The sequence below is a fragment of the Zophobas morio genome, unplaced genomic scaffold (genome assembly GCF_036711695.1).
Source record: "Zophobas morio isolate AGI-343-1 ecotype UQ-CSIRO unplaced genomic scaffold, CSIRO_AGI_Zmor_V1 ptg000014l, whole genome shotgun sequence".
NCBI classification, from domain to species: domain Eukaryota; kingdom Metazoa; phylum Arthropoda; class Insecta; order Coleoptera; family Tenebrionidae; genus Zophobas; species Zophobas morio.
Genome location: NW_026972119.1, coordinates 25,984,654 through 26,006,539, shown reverse-complemented (window position 1 = coordinate 26,006,539; position 21,886 = coordinate 25,984,654). Strand labels below are relative to the sequence as shown.

The 21,886-nt window shown below is 33.6% G+C and overlaps 1 protein-coding gene across 1 annotated transcript in view; it reads right to left on the bottom strand.

Moving 5' to 3' along the window:
- LOC135128710 (uncharacterized) overlaps positions 1 to 21,886 on the bottom strand; it is a 263,420-nt gene that overhangs the window by 197,330 nt on the left and 44,204 nt on the right. The window contains exon 2 of the mRNA XM_064055742.1: positions 17,865 to 17,935. Coding sequence (XP_063911812.1) covers positions 17,865 to 17,907 — 43 coding nt within the window. The 5' untranslated portion in view covers positions 17,908 to 17,935. The remainder of the gene's footprint in view (positions 1 to 17,864; positions 17,936 to 21,886) is intronic.

The window sequence follows — 21,886 nt, the reverse complement described above, 5'->3', positions numbered from 1 at the left end:
TTAAGCGTTTTCTGCCGGAACTTATTTCCGCTGACACTTTTCTCCAAATTCAAGCGGACCGTAAAACGGGGCCGCCGCCCCCAGGTGGGCTGCGGCAGCTGTTTTCCCGCGATATACTCGCGGAAAGCAAATATTGCATTAAATGGCGATGAACGAAGAGAGATTATAACTTCCGAATTTCCTCGAGCCATATAATAAGTTGGCAGCTTTCAAGAGAATCACGTAGATAGTAGAACACGAAAGAAGCCGCTCTCGGATTAACTCTCTGTAGACATTGAAAACTACTTAATAAATAACTTCCGCGCCGAAACGTGATATTTCTCTGTACATCTACTCCGTGACTTTTCCGAGTGCATGTCGCTGGGAGTTGCACAAAGTTGCGGTAGACCGCTCGAGTTACAAATTCCAATTCTCACGACGGGAAAGAAATGTTGCGGCTAATACCGGATCCGGCGAATTCGAAGACCACCGTTGAGGGTTAGAATTATTAGAAACACGTAATTGCTTACTTAATCTAGAAAAGTCATGCAGGTGGACGCATCCTGGAGCGGTGGAATTTATGAGTCCTGTTGAATTCGTTTTATTGACCTGTAGATTACGTAGTGCTCGGAGCTGGGGAAAAGGCGTCCGAGTCACCGCGCCGAGGTGGGAGCGAGCTCTAAATTATCGCACAAGTTTAAGGTGAATGGGTAAATTTTTAAAGACGGGAGAAGTTGGAGATTCGGCTTACCGCAGGGTCCGCCGGATGAAAAACGCTGACCATAAAGTGTGGGATATGCGTCTGTAAATCACCGAAAGTCTCTGCAAACACTGTCTTAAAGTTAAATTTTTGCTTTTAATCGAAGAGTTTTGATTTGTATTTTTTCATATTCTAGAGAGCAGAGACCAGTTCAATCAACTAAAAAAATATGGCTGAGAAATATCGTAAAAAAAGCACCATTGTATGTTTTCTTTTCAAGTTTTTTGAGTCATAACCATCATAGAATCGCTTGAAAATTGGCACATGGATAAAACGTCACTTTTTACAGGGCGCAGAGTCATTAAATGTTTGTTAGTGGTACAGTTTGTTTAAATAATAATGTGTTTATTAAAATCAAAATATATCACAAATTAATGCAAAATACGTCGAATAATTTTAACAGGAATATCAGAGGAAAATTAATGATCTATTTGTTAGCAGAGTTTTTAATAAAAACTAACAATTATTGAAAAAAATGGGTATCAATTCGACAGAATTTGAGCAGTTAGTTCAGTACTTTGCCGATAGGAGCGCCACTAAAATTTACGGAAGCCACTTTCCAGGTAAAACCCTTATCGCCTGCTCTACCATAAGCTGATTGTTAGAGTTCTCGACTGATTTTTCTAATTTATAGCAAGGCACTCAGTTTTATAACAAGCCGCCAGGACCGGCCGTAGTAATCTATTGTTAAGGAAATTAACTTTAACGCAATGAGGTACTATCATAAAACTGAATTAAAACTCGGGAACTATAATATTTTTACTCCACTCAGGATCCTGAATTCAATACACATGATTACTAAAAATTCATTGTAATATTATTGTTAATATATATTTTGCTTTCTTAATTAATAAAACTAATAAACATATTTATAATAATAATAAAAAATATATAAAATACAGCTTTTGTTTAACACGTATAAGTAGCTAAGTGTATCTACTACTTATCCCAGAAAGGAGGCGTTTTAAAAAAGCCCTACGCCCAGTAACTTCTCCCTTCATTGTTTACTCGAAAAAAGTGCTTGTATATGTTTTCATTTGTCGAGAGACCATTTTCAAAATATATTTATAATTAAAATATGCAAGTCTTGGTGATGAAAAATGTACTCCTAATAAATTATTAAAGTACATAAAAAAATAGAAACAAATTATATTTATTTAAAAAAAATCTCTCGCAAAAGCAGGTTCCTCTTTCTTCTTGAATCAATTATTTCGGGCAATAATGCGCCAAAGTAAAATCTGCCAAGTTTATCTGCCATCTTTTTACACATGTTTCTTCGTCTTTATAAATTTTTTCTATATTTATTCCTTTGGGTGTCCACACAACAAAATAAACTTGTGAAATACCCGTAACAAGCATTGGACTTGAAAGTAGTAATCATGACTTTTTTTTAGTTTCAATTCTCTGTCTGTCAATGTACAAAATTTGATTATTTTTTTTCTAACCGCTTCTCGGGAGACAAATCTTGCGATTTTGAAAGGTATTTAATTTCGACTAATGCACTCCTATCCTCTAGAACCCTGTCTGGACTAGCAGCCAAGTAAGGAAATTGTTTTGAAATAAAGACAACGTTCAGTTTTTATAATTTTATTTATTTCAAAACACTTGACAGCTTTTTCCTCACTTTGCTGTCCATAGTATGTATGACTATTACCTCTAAATGTACTGTACAACAGAGGCTCCACAGTTTTAGCTGTTGTTGTAGTCGGTCTAAGTTTTATAAATACGTCCAAAATTTGAAGCCGTAACCCTAATTTCTCTTTCTTTTGCCCAAATGTGCCTGTTGCCTAGTGTCTATTTCAATTTGGTCTAAATTCAAAGGTAGTTTTCTCAAAAAAATCTCTTTGGCTGTCGCAAATGTTTCTACATCCATGACAGGAGTTTCTAAAAAATATTTAAACCATAATCGCAATCGGACCAGGGTACGTACATTTTTTTGCGACATATTTTTTTACGAATACTTTGTCTAAGACGAGCTTGTTTCACAGACGAACAATATTTTTTTGTTATTAAACCAGGACCGTTTTAATCACAATATAATTACTTATCCCCTCTAAAAAATTGATGACGTCACCTCAAAATTTTTCTGAATAAATCCTATCTAAAATGTACAAAATATGATGAGTCTCTTCTTGTAATTTATCATCCCATTCATATTTTTTGGAATCGGATATATAGGGTGACTCAAAAAATTTAATGAATGCGCAAACTTATTTTATTAATTTAATCAGGAACTACAAAACCGAATGCTTTGAAATCTAATGTGAAAAAAAAACATAATAGGCATGCAGTCGTCACGTTTCCGATAGCGAGGGAAATACTGTCTAAACTCTTTAGACCAATTTTTTTGATTTTCCCATTTCTCCATTTCTCAATTTTTCAGTGTTTCAGTTTGGGATTTTTTCACTGTTTCGATTCTTTAATTTTTCTTCCATTTTTAGGTTTTTCAATATTTCAGCTTTGGAATTTTGCAATATTTCGTTTCTTCAATTTTTCAAATCTTTGATATCGTGTTTTCTCGGTTTTTAAATTTTTCGATATTTTAATTTTTCAGTTTTTAAAGTTTTAGGTTTTTAGATTTCTCACTATCTCGACTTTTCGATTTTCCAGTTCCATGATTTTTCAATTTGTCGAATTTTTAAATTTTAGATTTTTTGTTTTCTTTGATGTTTTGAGTTCTCGATCATTCGATTTTCTGAGTTTTCAGGCTTAGATTTTTTTTGTTGTTTAATTCTTGGATTTTTAAAATTTTTGTTTTTTAAATTTTCCTATTTATCAACTTACTGGGATTTCATTGTTTTTTTCTCGATTTTTTGAATTTTTAGTTTTTGATACGATTTTTTTTCAAAAATTTTCAGTTTTTCAATTTATTAACTTTACGATACTTCAGTTTTGCTCGATTTCGATTTCTCAATTTTTCGACATACTACTATTGGGATTTTTCAATTTATCGATTCTTCGATTTCTCGATTCTTCATATTTTCGGTTTCTCGAATTTCTTCATTTCAGTTTTCAATTTTTGCGTTTCTAAATTTTTCGATTTTTCAATTTTTCGATTAACTGATTTTTTGATTTTCCCATTTCTCTATTTCTTGATTTTTCAGTTCTTTCTTCAATTGTGATTTTTCAATTTTTCGATTTCTGAATTTTTCAATGTTTCAGTTTTGTTTTTTGTCACTTTTCGATTCTTCAATTTTCTTTCCATTTTTCAGTTTTTCAGTATTTCAGTTCTGGGATTTTGCAATGTTTCGGTTCTTCAATTTTTCCATTTTTTGATGCTTCGATTTCTCGGTTTTTCAATTTTTCGATAGGTATTTTAAGTTTTCAATTTTTAAGTTCTAGATGTTCCGTTAATTTTTTTGTTTTCCTTGATGTTTTTATTTCTCGATTATTCGATTTTTCAAGTTCTCGGTTTAGATTTTTTGGTTTTCCAATTCTTCGATTTTTAAATTGTTTAATTTTTAGATTGTTCAATTTCTCGATTTACAGATTTTTCAATTTTTCGGTTTACCGATTTTTTTCATTTAAAATGTTCAATTTTTCAATTATTAAGGTTTCGATTTTTCAATATTGGTGTAATTTGAAAACCATATCAATAATACATTTAGGCGAATAAACTAATAGACGGGCTTGATAAGCCTTGTTTTCTCTACAGTGTCTAAATTGTGTTTGAACAATATAATAATTATCTCGAATATTAAAATTAATGTCAAAAGAATACGAGAAATGATTATTCTGTGCTGAAGATATGTTGTGGGCCGCCTGTCATAAATTATCATTATTCTTCATTATCGGCTTACGATGTTTTTATGACCCAGCTAGATTTAAAGAAGAATTGCTGGTTGCGTTTAAGACAACAAATGGCGCCCAATTCAAACTTGTTTGCAGAAAATACGGACAATCCTTTTTTTTTTGTTTTATTTTTTGATGTGTATTTTATGTCTTGGATCTTTGTTTTTTCCCTATTAATAATGTTTCCTCATAGTTATATTTATCTTCAAACACCCACGTTCTCTAAGAATTACAACTCTCAACTTCATCTAAACACCTAAGCTTTTTTAAACTAACCACATTTTTTCTACAATTTTTTTTTCAAAAGTCCCTTATTTGTTTTTTAATTTATTTGAACCTGAAATTCTTTGAAACTCTTTCAAAAATAAAACACAAGGAGCCGCCAGATTCTTTCAAAATTTTTCAAAAACAAAACAACAGTGATCCCTCAGATTTTTTCCAAATTGGTCAAAAATAAAAGGAATGAGTCCACGAGATTTTCTCAAATTCTTTCAGAAATAAAACAAAAGTGAAGCCCGAGATTCTTTTAAACTATTTCAAACAGAAAATAGAAGTAGGTCTTGAGATTCTTTCAAACTCTTTTAAAAAATGCATCACAATAGGGATCCCGAGAATCTTTTAAAATCTTTTAAAATCTACCTGTTACAACAAGAAAACAGATTTCCCGACATTATGTTTAAATCTTTCAAAAATAGAACACAACGGATCTTTGAGATTCTTTCAAACCTATTCAAAAATAAAGCAATCCTTGAGATTCTTTCAAAATCGTTCAAAAATAATACAAAAGGACCTCCCGAGATTCTTTTAAACTCTCTCAAAAATAAAACAGAAGGAGTTCTCGAGTCTTTTAAACTCTTTATAAATAAAACCACAGATGCTTTCAAACTCTTCCAAAATTTAACAGAACGCATCCCCGAGATTTTTCAAATTATTTCAAAAATAAATCAGAGGGAGTCCTCGAGATTCTTTTAAATTCTCTCAAAAATAAAACCGAAGGAGTTCTCGAGATTCTTTTAAACTCTCTCAAAAATAAAACAGAAGGAATCGTAGAGATTCTTTTAATCTTTTTAAAAATAAAACTACAACGGTTCTCGAGATTGTTTTAGAAATAAAATAGGAGGGATCCCCCAGATTCTCTCAAACTCTTTCAAAATTTAACAGAAGGCATCCCCGAGATTTTTCAAAGTATTTCAAAAATAAACCAGAGGGAATCCTCGAGACACTTTTAAACTCTTTCAAAAATAAAACAGGAGTCTCGAAATTCTTTCAGAAATAAAACGAAAGTCACCCCTGAGATTCTTTCAAACTTTATCAAAATAAAACAAAAGAGGTACCCGACATTCTTTCCAACTATTTCAAAAAGAAAATAGAAGCAGGCCGTGAGATTCTTTCAAACTCCTTCAAAAATAAAGCAACAGGGAACCCAAGAATGTTTTAAATTCTTTGAAAAAAAAAATCACAAGAAACCTCGAGAATCTTTCAAAAATTAATATGATGAGATTCTCGAGATTCTTTCAGACATAAAACAGATTCGGTTCCTGATATTTTCTTAAACTCTGTCAAAAATAAAACACAAGGGACCCCTGAGATTACTTTAAATTCTTTCAAAAATAAAAGGCAAGGAGTTCCTAAAATTCTTTCAAACTCTATCAAAAATATAATTTTTTGTTGTATTTTTAATAGAGATAGAGTTGTATTCCTGAGATTCTTTAAGACTATATCAAAAATAAAACAGAAAGGGTCCCCGAGATTCAAAAAAGAAATAGAAGGAGTCCCTGAGATGATTTTAAATTCTTTCAAAAATAAAACAAAAGTGGTAACCGAGGTTCTTTTAAACTCTTTCTAAAATGAAACAGAAGAGGTCCCTGAGGTTATTTTAAATTCTTTAAAAAATAAAACAGGAGTTCCCGAGATTCTTTTAAATTTTTCAGAAATAAAACAAAAGGAATCTCTCAGATTTTGTCAAACTTTTTCAAAATTTAACAGAAGGAATCCCCGAGATTCATTAAATTATTTCAAAAATAAACCAGAAGGAGTGCTCGAGATTGTTTTAAACTCTTTCAAAAATGAAAGAAGCGTTCCCGAGATTCTTTCAAAATCGTTCAAAAATAAAACAAAAGCCATTAAGATTCTTTCAAACTCTTTTAAAAAATAAAGCAACAGGGATCACAAGAATCTTTTAAATTCTTTGAAAAAAGAATCAGAAGAAACCCTCGAGAATCTTTCAAATTTTTTCAAAAATTAATAAAATGAGATTCTCGAGATTCTTTCAAAAATAAAACAGAATCGGTTCTTAGGATTCTTTCCAACTCTTTCAAAAACAAAACTTTTTATTGTATTTTTGATAGAGATAGAATTACGTCCCTGAGATTCTTTCAAACTCTATCAAAAATAAAATAAAGGTGGTAACCGAGGTTCTTTTAAATACTTTCAAAAACAAAGCACCAGGAATCGTTGAAATTCTTTCAAAATAGTTCAAAAATGATACAAAAGGCGTCCCCGATATTGTTTCAAACTCTTTCATAAATTAAACAGGAGTTAACGATATTCCTTCAGAATCTTAAAAAACAACAACAGGAATTTCAGAGATTTTTCAACAGCCTTCAAACATAAAACAGAAGGGATTCCCGAGATTCTTTCAAATTCTTTCAAAAAAAAGCACAAGTTTTCAGTTTCTGGCGTTGACGGTTGTTTTATTCAACAGATAATCTCGGATTTTTTGTAAATTTAAGAGTTGTTCGCTTAAATCTCACCTTAAAATTATATCTTAACAATCTGGTTACGTCATATCGGAAAATTATACTAAAATACATATTCGTTTCTATATTTTTCATTTTCTTAAAAATGACACAATTCTGTCCAAATTTTCTAATTTAGCTTTTTAATTGTATTTTTTAAGGTCGATCGTATGATTTCCAAATTGGAGCGAATTTCCCCTAGTAAAAAACATTAGATTGTTTATGTCTTGGATCTTTGTTTTTCCGCTATTAATAATATTTTCTCATAGTTATTTATTTTAAAACACCCACATTCTCTAGGAATTACAGTTCTCAACTTAATGTAAACACGGATTACCTATGCTTTTTGAAACTAACCACATTTTTAAAGTTTTGCGATTTTTTTTTTCGTAAGTTCCTTATTTGTTTTTTAATTTGAAGTTGAATATGAAATTGCAGGTTTCCGTTTTCGTTGTTTGCGGTTTACCTCTTGATAATACTTTGAACAGTTGATTCCTCAGAACTACCGTACCAATTGCTTTGCGAAATAAGCATAAAAAAAATGTGTCCAATGACTCCAAAGTGTATCATAGTTACAGATATAAAAAAGTTTTGAAGTGCTTACATTTTTCACAAAAAGCATTAAACCTAGAAATCCGCTCTCTAGTAATAATTAATCAATCAACTGCAGCCTGAAATTTATTAGCTAAAATCGTGCTCAAAACTAGACCACCATTCACCATCACCACCACCAATTGCTTCCAGGTGTCATGAAAAACGGATCATAAACCAAACCACCCAACTTTCACTACCTGTAATCGACACGCCATCTGAAAAAATGTCAATAACGCTCCAAACTTCGCTCCAACAACAGGAAACCAGACGCAATCACCATTCGAAACGTAAGCGAGAGAACTATTTACTTCCGTCGAAAAACTGAAGAATCCAAATCGGTTACCTAATCCACACAAATTCGATCTCTCTGCCGGCTATGCGTTTGACACAATATCAACGAACGCTGAAGAGGAGAAATCAGCGGTTGAAACAAACGTAATTGTGCAACAACCCTCGACTTCTCGTTTGAGGTCCCCGGCCTCAAAACGAAATACCCAACAACCTGTTGAAGAAAAAGTGTTAGTCTCAGTAGACGGCTGGGATCATCGAGAGGGAAATTGATTCGTTATTTTAGGGAGTCGTTGGAGGAGGTACAACATTTTTTTCCTATGATAAAGCGATATTAATATAGATACGTCAAATTGCGGTTTTTTCATGTTCTAAGCCCTTGAAAAGAGTTCAATCAACCAAAAAAATGTGATAGAGAAATATCGTAACAAAAGCACCATTGTCTTCTGTTTTTTCCTCTTTTTTGTGTTAAAGATGATAAAATCGCTTGAAAATCCTCGCAATGACAAAGTAACGTATTTTAAAGGACCCTGTAGTGGTACAATCTATTAATATCTTTATTAAAATCAAAATATACCATAAGTTAATTCAAAAGATGTTGAATAATTTTAACTGGAGTATTACTGCAAAATTAGTGATGATACAGTCCTTAGCAGAGTAATTTTTAGCGTTCGCGGATAATTTTTCGGTTTTCTAGAAGTCGTGCGGAAGAATCAATGCGATTAGCCCTTTTTTTGCTTCTTTAACAGCCGCATAACCCACTCTACGAAGAAGATATAATTAACCCCCCCCCCACCCCGCCTCCATTTCAGTGATTCATTTTATCTTATCTGAATGAAATTGGATTCCATACTGAATAAAATTGAAATTAGTCCTTAGAATGAGAAGAGTGCGGGTGGGTGGGTGGGGTTAGTACTTGCTACGATAAGAATGATTTTGGCACATAACCTACACTCAGAAAATAGAGGGCGGGTGGGTGGGGCTAGGGCTTGCTAAGATAAGACTGAACAGTATTAAGAGTGGTGACTAAAATGAAGAGGGGATGAATGGGCGCAGTTATTGCTTTCTTATAAGAGACTCTGCAAGAAAAAATTAAAGTTAGCCCCGCCCACCCACCCGTTCCTTGATTTTTTTTCTTCTAAAATAAGAAATAAATCTTGTAGTAATTAGTATAACAAAAAAAAATATGGTTAGCCCTTTTTTTCTTTCTTTGGCAGCCCCATTCTCATTCTAAAGAACACATAATTAACCCCGCCCATTACACACCCCGCCTCCATTTCAGTGATTATTTTATCTGGCCTGAATGTAAGTGGATCCCATAGTGAACAGAAGTAAAATTAGTCCTTAAAATGAAAAATGAGTGCGGGTGGGTGGGGTTAGTACTTGCTACGATAAGACTGATTTTGGCAAATAATCTACACTCTAAGAAAATAGAGGGCGGGTGGGCGGGGCTAGGACTTGCTAAGATAATACTGAACAACATTAAGAGTAGTCACTAGAATGAAGAGGGGATGAATGGGCGGGGCTATTGCTTGATTTTAAAAGACTTTGCCGGGAAAAATTAAAGTTAGCCCCGCCCACCCACCCTTCTTTGATTTTTCTCTTTTAAGATAAGAAATAAATCTTGTTGTAACTAGTATGACAAAAAAAATACGGTTAGCCCTTTTTTTTCTTGTTTAATAGCCTCACTCCCGTTCTACAGAAGAACATATAATTAACCCCGCCCACCCACTTCGCCTCCATTTCAGTGATTCATTTTATCTTATCTGAATAAAGTGGATCGTATACTGAATAAATTAAAATTAGTCCTTAGAATGAGAAGAGTGCGGGTGGGTGGGTGGGGTTAGTACTTGCTACGATAAGACTGATTTTGGCAAATAACGTACACTCTAAGAAAACAGAGGGGGGGTGGGCAGGGCTAGGACTTGTTAACTTAAAACTGAACAATATTAAAAGTAGTCACTAGAATGACGAGGCGATGGATGTGCGCGGCTATTGCTTGATTATAAAAGACTCTGCAGGGAAAAATTAAAGTTAGCCCCGCCCACCCACCCGTTCTTTAATTTTTTTCTTCTAAAATAAGAAATAAATCTTGTAGTAATTAGTATGACAAAAAAATACGGCTAGCCCTTCTTTTCTTTCTGTAACAGCCTCACTCCCATTCTACAGAAGAACATATAATTAACCACGCCCACCCACCCCACCTCCATTTCAGTGATTCATTTTATCTTAACTAAATGAAAGTGGATCCCATACTGAATAAATTAAAATTAATCCTTAGAATGAGAAGAGTGTGGGAGGGTGAGTGGGGTTAGTACTTGCTACGATAAGACTGATTTTGGCAAATAACCTACACTCTAAGAAAATAGAGGGCGGGTGGGCGGGGCTAGGACTTGCTAAGATACGACTGAACAATATTAAGAGTAGTCACTAGAATGAAGAAGGGATGGATGGGCGGGGCTATTGCTTGATTATAAAAGACTCTGCAGGAAAAAACTAAACTTAGCCCCGCCCACCCACCCGTTCTCTTATTTTTTCTACCAAATTAAGAAACAAATCCTTGTAGTAAATAGTATAACAAAAAAATTAGGGTTAGCCCTTTTTCTTTGTTTCTTTAACAGCCCCACTCCCATTTTACAGAGGAACATATAATTAACCCCGCCCAGCCACCCCGCCTCCTTTTCAGTGATTAATTTATCTGACCTGAATGATAGTGGATCCCATACTGAATAAAAATAAAATTAGTCCTTAGAATGAGAAGAGCGTGGGTGGGTGGGCGGGGTTAGTACTTGCTACGATAAGACTGATTTTGGAAATAATGTTCGCTCTAAAAAAAGAGAGGGTGGGTGGGCGGGGCTAACACTTGCTAAGATAAGACTAAACAAGTAAGAGTAGTTACTAGAATGACGAGGCGATGGACAGGCGCCGCTATTGCTAACTTATAAAAGACTCTGTAGAAAAAAATTAAACTTAGCCCCGCCCACCCACCCGTTCCCTGTTTTTTTCTTATAAAATAAGAAATAAATCTTGTAGTAATTAGTATATAACAAAAAAAATACGTTTAGCCCTTTTTTCTCTTCTTTAACAGTCCCACTCCCATTTTACAGAGGAATATATAATTAACCCCGCCCACCCACCCCGCCTCCATTTCAGTGATTATTTTATCTGTCCTGAATGAAAGTGGATCCCATAATGAACAGAAATAAAATTAATCCTTAGAATGAGAAGAGCATGGGTGGGTGGGCGGCGTCACTACTTGTTCCGATAAGACCAATTTTGGCAAATAAGGTTCACTCTAAGAAAAGAGAGGGGGGGTGGGTGGGGTTAGGACTTGTTAACATAAGACTGAACAATATTAAAAATAGTCACTAGAATAACGAGGCGATGGATGTGCGGGGCTATTGGTTGATTATAAAAGGCACTGCAGGAAAAGATTAAAGCTAGCACCGCCCACCCACCCCGCCTCTATTTGAGTGATTCAATTAATCTGGTCTGAATAAAAGTGTATCCATAGTGAACAGACATAAAATAGTCCTTAGAATAAGAAGAGTGCGGGTGGGTGGGTGGGTTTAGTACCTACTTGCTACGATAAAACTGATTTTGGCAAATAACCTACACTCTAAGAAAACAGAGGGCGGGTGGGCGGGGCTAGGACTTGCTAACACAAGGCTGAATAATATTAAGAGTAGTCACTAGAATGAAGAGGCGATAGATGAACGGGGCTTTTGCTTGATTATAAAAGACTCTTCAGGAAAAAAACTAAACTTAACCCCGCCCACCCACCCGTTCTCTTATTTTTTCTTCTTAAATAAGAAATAAATCTTGTAGTAAATAGTATAAAAAAAAATACCGTTAGCCCTTTTGTTTACTTCTTTAACAGCCCCACTTCTATTCCACAGAAGAACATATAATTTACCCCGCCCACCCGCGCCGACTCCTTTTCAGTGATTAATTTTATCTGATCTAAATGAAAGTGGATCCCATATTAAACCAAAATAAAATTAGTCCTTAGAATGAGAAGAGTGGGTGGGTGGGTGGGGTTAGTACTTACTATGAAAAGACTGATTTTGACAAAAAACGTACATTCTAGGACAATAGAGGGCAGGTGGGCGGGGCTAGGCCTCCTACGATAAGACTGAACAATGTTAAGAGTACTAGAATGAAGAGCCGATGGATGGACGGGGCTATTGCTTTCTTACAAAAGACTGCAGGAAAAAATTAAAGTTAGCCCCGCCCACCCACCCGTTCTCTGATTTTTTCTTCTAAAATAAGAAATAAATCTTCTAATAATTAGTACGACAAAAAAATACGGGTAGTCCTTTTTTTTCTTCTTTAACACTCTCACTCCCATTCTAGAGAAGAATATGTAATTAACCCCGCCCGCCCACCCCGTCTTCTTTTCAGCGATTCATTTTATCTGGTCTGAATGAAGGTGGATCCCATACCGAACAAAAATATAATTAGTCCTTAGTGGGTGGGCGGGCTCTGGTACTTTATTACGATAAGACGAATTTTGGCAAACAAGCTAGACTCTAAGAAAATAAAGGGCGGGTGGGCGGGGCTAGGATTTACTAAAATAAGACTGAATAATATTAATGGTACTCACTAAAATGAAGAGGCGATGAATGGGCGGGGTTATTGCTTTATTATAAAAGATTCTAAAGGAAAAAATTAAAGTTAGGCCCGCCCATCCACCTGTTCTCTGATTTTTTCTCGTGAAATAAGAAATGAATTTTGTAGTAAATGGTATAACAAAAAAAAATTTGGCCCTTTTTTTTGCTTCTTTAACAGCCCCGCTCGTATTCTACAGAAGAACATATAGTTAACCCCGCCCACCCACTCCGCCTCCATTCCAGTGATTCATTTTTTCATTCAAAAAGGCGATCCCATACTGAATAAAAATAAAATTAGTCTTTGGAATGAGAAGATCGTGGATGGGTAGGCGGGGTTACTAATTGCTATAATAAAACTGATTTTGGCAAATAATGTACACTCCAAGAAAACAGAGGGCGGGTGGGCGGGGCTAGGACTTGCTAAGATAAGACTGAACAATATTAAGAATGGTTACTAGAATGAAGAGGCGATGAATGGGCGGGGCTATTGCTTGATTATAAAAGACTCTGCAGGGAAAAATTAAAGTTAGCCCCACCCACCCACCCGTTCTTTGATTTTTTTCTTGTAAAATAAGAAATAACTCTTGTAGTAACTAGTATGACAAAAAAAATACGGTTAGGGTTTTTTTTTCTTTAACTGCTCACTCCCATTCTACAGAAGAACATATAATTAAGCCCGCCCACCCACCCCGCCTCCATTTCAGTGATTATTTTATCTGGCCCGAATGAAAGTGGATCCCATAGTCAACAGAAATAAAATTAGTCCTTAGAATGAAAAAAGCGTGGGTGGGTGGGTGGGGTTTAGAACTTGCTACATTAAAACTGATTTTGGCAAATGATGTATACTCCAAGAAAATAGAAGGCGGGTGGGCGGGGCTAGGCCTTCCTTAGATAACACTGAACAATATTAAGAGTAGTCACTAGAATGAAGAGGGGATGGATCGGCGGGGTTATTGCTTACTTATCAAAGAATAAGCAGGATAAAGTTAAACTTAGCCCCGCCCACCCTCCCGTTCCCTGATTTTTTCTTCTGAAGTAAGAAATAAATCTTGTAGTAACTAGTATTAAAAAAAATGCGGTTAACCCTTTTTTTTTTCATCTTTAACAGCCATACTCCCATTTTACAGAGGAACAGATAATTAACCCCGCCTTCATTTCAGTGATTATTTTATCTGGCCTAAATGAAAGTGGATCCCATAGTGAACAGAAATAAAATTAGTCCTTACAATGAGAAAAGTTTGGATGGGTGGGCGGGGCTAATACTTGCTACGATGGGACTGATTTTGGCAAATGACTTACACTCCAAGAATATAGAGGGCGGGTGGGTGGGCTTAGTATTTGGTAAGACAAGACTAATTTTGGCACACGACACCCTGTAAGAAAATAGAGGGCGGGTGGGCGGGGCTAGAATTTGTTAAGATAATACTGAACAATATTAAGAGCAGTCACTAGAATAAAGAGGGGATGGATGGGTGGGGCTACTGATACTATCTTATAAGACACTGTAGGTAAAAGCTAATCTCAGTCCCGCCCACTCTTTTCTCGATTTAACTGACTTATTTAAGATTTAAAACAAAATCAAACGACGAAACGAATATCGGAAAATTTTATATAAAAAGTAATAATTAACAAAAATGAAGAAAAATCGAGAAAAATATGTGTTGTTACGTTGTTAGGCTTCCTGTTTCGTAACTGTAAAGACGTCTAGCGTGGAATAAGATCTGTAGAGAGCGGATTTCTATAGGTTTAATGCTTTTTGTGAAAAATGTAAGCACTTCAAAACTTTTTTATATCTGTAACTATGATACAATTTGGAGTCATTTGACACATTTTTTTTATGCATATTTGCTTTTTTTCAATTTTATGCATATTAAAAATTTATATGTTTATTTAATGCGTTTTTCGACGAATATGAGTTTTAATGCATATTTTGTTCAAATGCCGGCCTTGTCGGGATGACAAATACTTGTTAGTTGGTCGTATCGTATCGTATGCATTTTACCTGGACTTGACTATTGAAGTACACTTACTCAAGACCCTTTCTGTGAATAGGTTCCGGTCGTTTGGGTAATAAAATTTTATTATAGGATTGGAAAAATACTCCATAGATATTATGACTTTAAATCCTTACTTCCGTTGATAATGAATTAAAGCTTTTAACCAGATGTTCTTTTTCGGCATTTTGCGGAAAGACCGTTGAAGATTTTCTAGAAAAAAGGATTATTGTACCCAATTACCTACCTTAAAATTTTTCTAATGGAAACTTTTAAGTAAATGAACCGTTTATTTCACAACCATCAGACTATGGCATCTGTCGTAGTACAGTGTTATACGTGCTTCTCCCTTGTTACATGTTGAGTTCTTTTTCGTAATATTACCTACTAATATTTTAAAAGAATGCCGAAAGTAAAATCTACGCCGGATGAGTGGATAAGGGATTTTCCAGAATTAAAATTAGAAAACAACAAAATATTCTGCAGAGCTTGTGTGAAAACCGTAAGCCCACTAATTTTTTTTTATCTATTTTCCTTTGTTAACCCCGTATATGTACGTTGTTTTAGATTCAAAGTGATAAAAAATATAACGTGACGCAACATGTCAGAACGGCTCTTCATGTAGAAAGGAAAAAAATGTTTGAAGTTTTTAAAATTAAACAGCAGACCATACATGAATCTGTTGCATCTACTTCCACAAAAGATGAGCAGTTTCAGTTTAATTTCAATTTATGTAAAATGATGATCCAGTCCAATACACCTTTAAAAAAGTTGGAGAAAGGCCCTCTTCAAGAATTCCTTGAAAAACACTGGAATCGACATATTCCGGTTGAAAGTACTCTCCGAAAAAATTATGTAGGGCCAGTGTTTCAGCAAGTTTACAACGAAATTAAACATCGCATTGGAGGTAATTATTCATGGTTCGCTGTCGATGAAACAACCGATAGTTGTGGAAGATACGTGGCAAGTTTAATTGTTGGAATCTTAAATGAAAATTTCCCTAGTCGAGGGTATGTAGTAAGTTTGAAAATGTTAGATAAAACAAATGGCAATACGATTACCAGATTTGTAAATGACAGTCTTACGTCACTATTTTTACAAAATAAAATTTTATTGATGATCTCGGATGCAGCTCGTTGAAAGCAGGGAATAATCTAAAAATATTGTACCCCAATTTAATTCACTCTACTTGCATTGCCCACGGTTTAAACAGAGTGGCTGAAGGAATACGTTTACAGATTCCTACTGTTAATAAATTAGTGGCAAATGGTAAACAGATTTTTGTTAAAGCCCCACTAAGAGTGCAACATTTTAAGGAAAAATTTCCAAACATACCATTGCCCCCAGAGCCGATTATAACGAGGTGGGGAACATGGTTACAGGCCACATTTTATTATGACAAATAGATCAAAGAATTAGAGGAAGTAGTTACGGAGTTTAGCGAAGATTCTTCTCAATCGATTAAAGATTGCATAAATATTTTGGAAAACAAAGATTTGCAACAAGATCTAGCTTTTCTAAGAAGCAATTATCAATTCGTATGTGAGGTAATAGAAAAGTTAGAAAAACCCAACATTTTGTTGGTAGATGCCCTAAACTTAGTGAAAGAATTTAAACAACAAGCAAACGCAGTAAGGGGTGATATTGGTACTAGAGTATCTCAAAAACTTGACGAAGTGTTAAATAAAAATGCAGGTTTCGGTGTTCTTTCCGACGTTGCTCGTGTTTTACAAGGCCAGAAGGTGGAAAATTTGGAGTTAGATTCAACATTAGTTGTAAAATTCAAATTTGCGCCAACGAGTGTGGATGTTGAACGCACATTCTCCAATTTTAAACACATTTTAAATGATCGGCGAAAAAATTTTACAGTGGACAACTTGGAACATATTACAATCATAAATTGTTTTAAAGAAAATTGAAACACGTGTGTAAAATATAAAGTCTAGGATTATTGAAATAATATTTTATCCAAAGTTCTAAGAAGTGTTCTTTGATTTGTAATATGATTATGTTTTTAATGCTTTTTTGCTTAAAATAAAACTTTTTTATTATTGAAAATGTTGTGCTTATTTAAGCGCTTATTCTTAATTTTTTTGTGCTTATAAATCCGCTCTCTAAGGATCTGTGTTTGTTTAAATTTGGAATTTAATGTAATTTCTGCAAGGATCGCTTCTAATTTTATTTCCTATCATAAACACACCCAACTACCGTCCATTTGTAATAATCGCGCTTCGCCCCGGGACACTTCCCCCTCCCTCAAACTAGAGACGCAGGACCTCGCCGTAATAGGTTAATTTCCGTCTATCACGTTTTAAATTCCCCGCCAAGCTAAGAATTTCCGGTCGCACATGAATTTGCGAGCAGGTTTAATTCATTTGCCGAATTACGTAAACTCGAGCTTTGACATTATTTACAACACTGCCAACGACACAAAATCACTCGCGATTTTTTAAGTCAACGAACGCGGATCCAGGGAGAAACCGCTGCGGTTTTTGATAACAACATTAACGCTGCCAGACGATGACGCAACCGCCAAAATCGCGAGTCGAAGCTGTGCCGCAACGATTCCGACCGAATTTGTTTCACTTAAGTGCGTCTGAGGACTCGCCGGTTTAATGTAATTTGGGGTAATTTAACAGAATTACGACTGCCGGCGCACACTGACACAAATAACCGGCGGAGAATCGGCTTTATTTAGTGCTCGATTTTCGGGAAAATTGAAGTAATGAGAGTGTGGCTGGGACACCCGGTATTCGCTCGGAACGTAACCATGGCAAAGCCGGCCCAGGCGGGTCGAATAGAGCAAGGGTAGTCCGATGACGTACTTCCGCGTAATCGAGTTTAACTCCACTCTAGTTATTTGAAAGCCGAAATCCGTTGATGTAATCCCCGATAGCACGTCATTTTAATGCATTTAGGTGGTGCAGGACAAGCCGCCGCTGGAAAATCGCTTTCCGCGAATTTTGATTCGATCGATTAATAATAATAACAATAATAATAATACTTCTTTGTGGAAAAAATTACCACGTTGAAGCTTTCAATACATATTTTGATCAAGTAACAAATTTTTGGAGTAAATATTCGCAGAGTTTATAAGGTACCATACCACTGTCCGAGCGCTGACTTCCTCGTTTGTCCCCTTTGCCCATTTCAGTAATTGCAGGCGACGTCGAAAACCTGAAAAATAAGCAGTTGCGTTAATGCATATGGTCACGTTTCAACCACTGGGGAAAAGGGGCTAATAACGGGAGAGGATTACCGAGGTCGTGTAAGTCTTGATTAGCATATTTTATGGGAGTGAGGTCTTTAATTATAGCAGAAGGAGCATGCACTCTGATATACCCCAAGAATTGACTACTTCAAGACTAACACATTTGTTTGTTATATCCGTCGGCCGACTCTCTACTTTTGCATTTTCTCGACCTATCATGACCCCCGTTTCCGTCTGTCTGTCTGTCCGTCTGTGTGCCGTCCCGGATTTTTATTAGACAGATAATCTCCAAAAGTACTGGGCCGATTGTTGTCAAATTTTGTATTTATATTAGGTATATCATGTACCAAAATTTGGTTAATCATCCCCACCACTAATGTGATGACGTCACTTCAAAATTGTACATGGTAAATGGGTTTTAAATTGTATCAAATAACATAGTATTACACATATAGTTTATGAATCCGAATTGAGATTTTACCCGAAATGTCCAGATTAAAAAAAAAAAAAATCAAAATTAGGAAACAACAGTTTAACATTTAATTTTGAATCTTGAATTCTATTTTCTATGAATTTTTAAATGTTTTTAGTGACAATATTTGTATGATATTAACAGTGAGAAAAAAAAAGAAAAATAAAAATAATCGAAAATTCGAAAAATCGAGAAATTTAATAATAGAAAAATCGAAACCTTAAAAAATCGTAAAACCGAAACATTGAAAAATAAAAATATCGAAGAAGTGAAAATCGAAAAAATGTAAAATTCAAAAATCTAAAATTTAAAAACCGAATAACAAAAAATCGAGAAATCGAAACCCCCAAATTTAAAAAATCGAAAAACTGAAAAATTGAAAGATTGAAAGATCAAAAGAACGACAAATCGAACATTGATGAAGTCGAAAAATCGAAAAATAGAGAAATCGACAAACAAAAAGTTAAGTGTTGAAAAATTGGAAAAGCGGAAAAATCAGAAAACGAAAAAATGGAAAACTGGAAAAACTGAGAAACCGAAATAGGCCAAAATAAAAAATTGAAAAACTGATAAAGCGAAAACCTGAACAATCAAATCTCGATAAATCGGGAATGAAAAATTAACAAATCGAAAAATTGAAAGACAGAATATCTAAAACCAGGAAGTCGAAAAATCGAAAGATTAAGAAATATTGAAAAATTAAAATATCAAAAGATTGAAAAATCTAAAATTTAAAAATTCAAAAATTGAAAAATCGAAAAAGTAATAAGGTAGACACATCGAAAAATCCGGAAGTCAAAAATAGAAAAGCCGAAGAATTGAAATATTGAAAAATCCTAAAACTGAAAAATCGAAAAATCAAAAAAGTGAAGTCGAAAAATAGAAACCTTAGAAAATCGAAACATTGAAAGATCAAAAATCTGAAAATTCAAAAAATTAAAGAATTGAAGAACAAGAAAATCGGAACACTCGAAAATCAAAATATGGGAAAATCAAAACATCGATTAATCGAAAAATCGAATCCCTAAAAAATCGTAAAACCCAAACATTAAAAAATCAAAATATCGAAAAACTGAAAATCGAAAAAATGTAAAATTCAAAAATCTAAAATTTAAAAACCGAATAACGAAAAATCGAGAAATCGAAACTCCAAAATTTAAAAAATCTGATAACTGGAAAATCGAAAAACCGAGAAATCGAAAAATCAAAAGATCAAAAAATCGTGGGGTCGAAAAGTCAAACAATTGAGAAACCGAAATAGGCCAAAATCGAAAAATCGAAAAGTTAAAAACTGAACAATTTATAAATTGAGAAATTGACAATCAAAATATCGAAAAATCCAAATCTCGATAAATCGAGAAATCAAAAAACTTAAAAATTCGAAAAATTGAAAAATTGAGAGATTGAAACATCAAAAGAACGAGAAATCGAAAAGCGATGAAGTCGAAAAATCGAAAAATAGAAAAATCGACAAACAAAAGGTTAAAAGTTGAAAAATTGGAAAAGCGGAAAAATCAGAAAACGAAAAAATGGAAAACTGGAAAAACTGAGAAACCGAAATAGGCCAAAATAAAAAATTGAAAAACTGACAAATCGAAAACCTAAACAATCAAATCTCGATAAATCGGGAATGAAAAATTAACAAATCGAAAAATTGAAAAACAGAACATCTAAAACCAGGAAGTCGAAAAATCGAAAGATTAAGAAATATTGAAAAATTAAAATATCGAAAAATTGAAAAATCTAAAATTTAAAAATTCAAAAATTCAAAAATCGAAAAAGTAATAAGGTAGACACATCAAAAAATCCGGAAGTCAAAAATAGAAAAGCCGAAGAATTGAAATATTGAAAAATCCTAAAACTGAAATATCTAAAAACTGAAAAATCGAAAAATCAAAAAAGTGAAGTCGGAAAATAGAAACCTTAGAAAATCGAAAAATTGAAAAATCAAAAACCTGAAAAATAAAAAAATTAAAGAATTGAAGAACAAGAAAATCGGAACACTCCAAGGTCAAGAAATGGGAAAATCAAAACATCGATTAATCGAAAAAACGAAACCCTAAAAAATCGTAAAACCGAAGCATTAAAAAATCGAAACATCGAAAAACTGAAAATCGAAAAATGAAACATCAGAAAATCGAAAAAATGTAAAATTCAAAAATCTAAAATTTAAAAACCGAATAACGAAAAATTGAGAAATCGAAACTCCCAAATTTAAAAAATCGGATAACTGAAAAATCGAAACATCGAAAAACTGGAAAATCGAAAAACCGAGAAATCGAAAAATCAAAAGATCAAGAAATCGTGGAGTCGAAAAGTCGAACAATTGGGAAACCGAAATAGGCCAAAATCGAAAAATCGAAAAGTTAAAAACCGAACAATTTATAAATTGAGAAATTGACAAGCAAAATATCGAAAAATCCAAATCTCGATAAATCGAGAAATCAAAAAACTTAAAAATTCTAAAAATTGAAAAATTGAGAGATTGAAAAATCAAAAGAATGAGAAATCGAAAAGTGATGAAGTCGAAAAATCGAAAAATACAGAAATCAACAAACAAAAAGTTAAAAGTTGAAAAATTGGAAAAGCGGAAAAATTAGAAAACGAAAAAATGGAAAACTGGAAAAACTGAGAAACCGAAATAGGCCAAAATAAAAAATTGAAAAACTGATAAATCGAAAACCTGAACAATCAAATCTCGATAAATCGGGAATGAAAAATTAACAAATCGAAAAATCGAAAAACAGAAAATCTAAAACCTGGAAGTCGAAAAATCGAAAGAATAAGAAATATGAAAAATTAAAATATCGAAAGATTGAAAAATCTAAAATTTAAAAATTTAAAAATTGAAAAATCGAAAAAGTAAAAAAGTGAAGTCGAAAAATAGAAACCTTAGAAAATCGAAAAATTGAAAAATCAAAAACCTGAAAAATCAAAAAATTTAAGAATTGAAGAACAAGAAAATCGGAACACTCGAAGGTCAAGAAATGGGAAAATCAAAACATCGATTAATTGAAAAATCGAAAAATTGAGAGTTTATAAAAGTCAAATTTGAAAAATTAACAAAATGACAATTGAAAAACAGAAAATCTAAAACCAGGAAGTCGAAAAATCAAAAGATTAAGAAATCGAAACACTTGAAAAACTCGAAAACTTGAAAAATTAAACTATCGAAGAACTGAAATGAAAAATCGAAAAAACAAGAAATCTAAAATTTTAAATATTGAAAATTTAAAATATCAAAAAACTGAAAAATCTAAATTTGAAAAATCGAAAAATTGAAAAAACGACAATTGAAAAACAAAATCTAGAACCGGGAAGTCGAAAAATCAAAAGATTAAGAAATCGAAACATTTGAAAAATTGAAATATGGCAAAGCTGAAATGAAAAATCGAGAAATCGAAAAATCAAAAAATTTAAATATTGAAAAATTAAAATGCCAAAA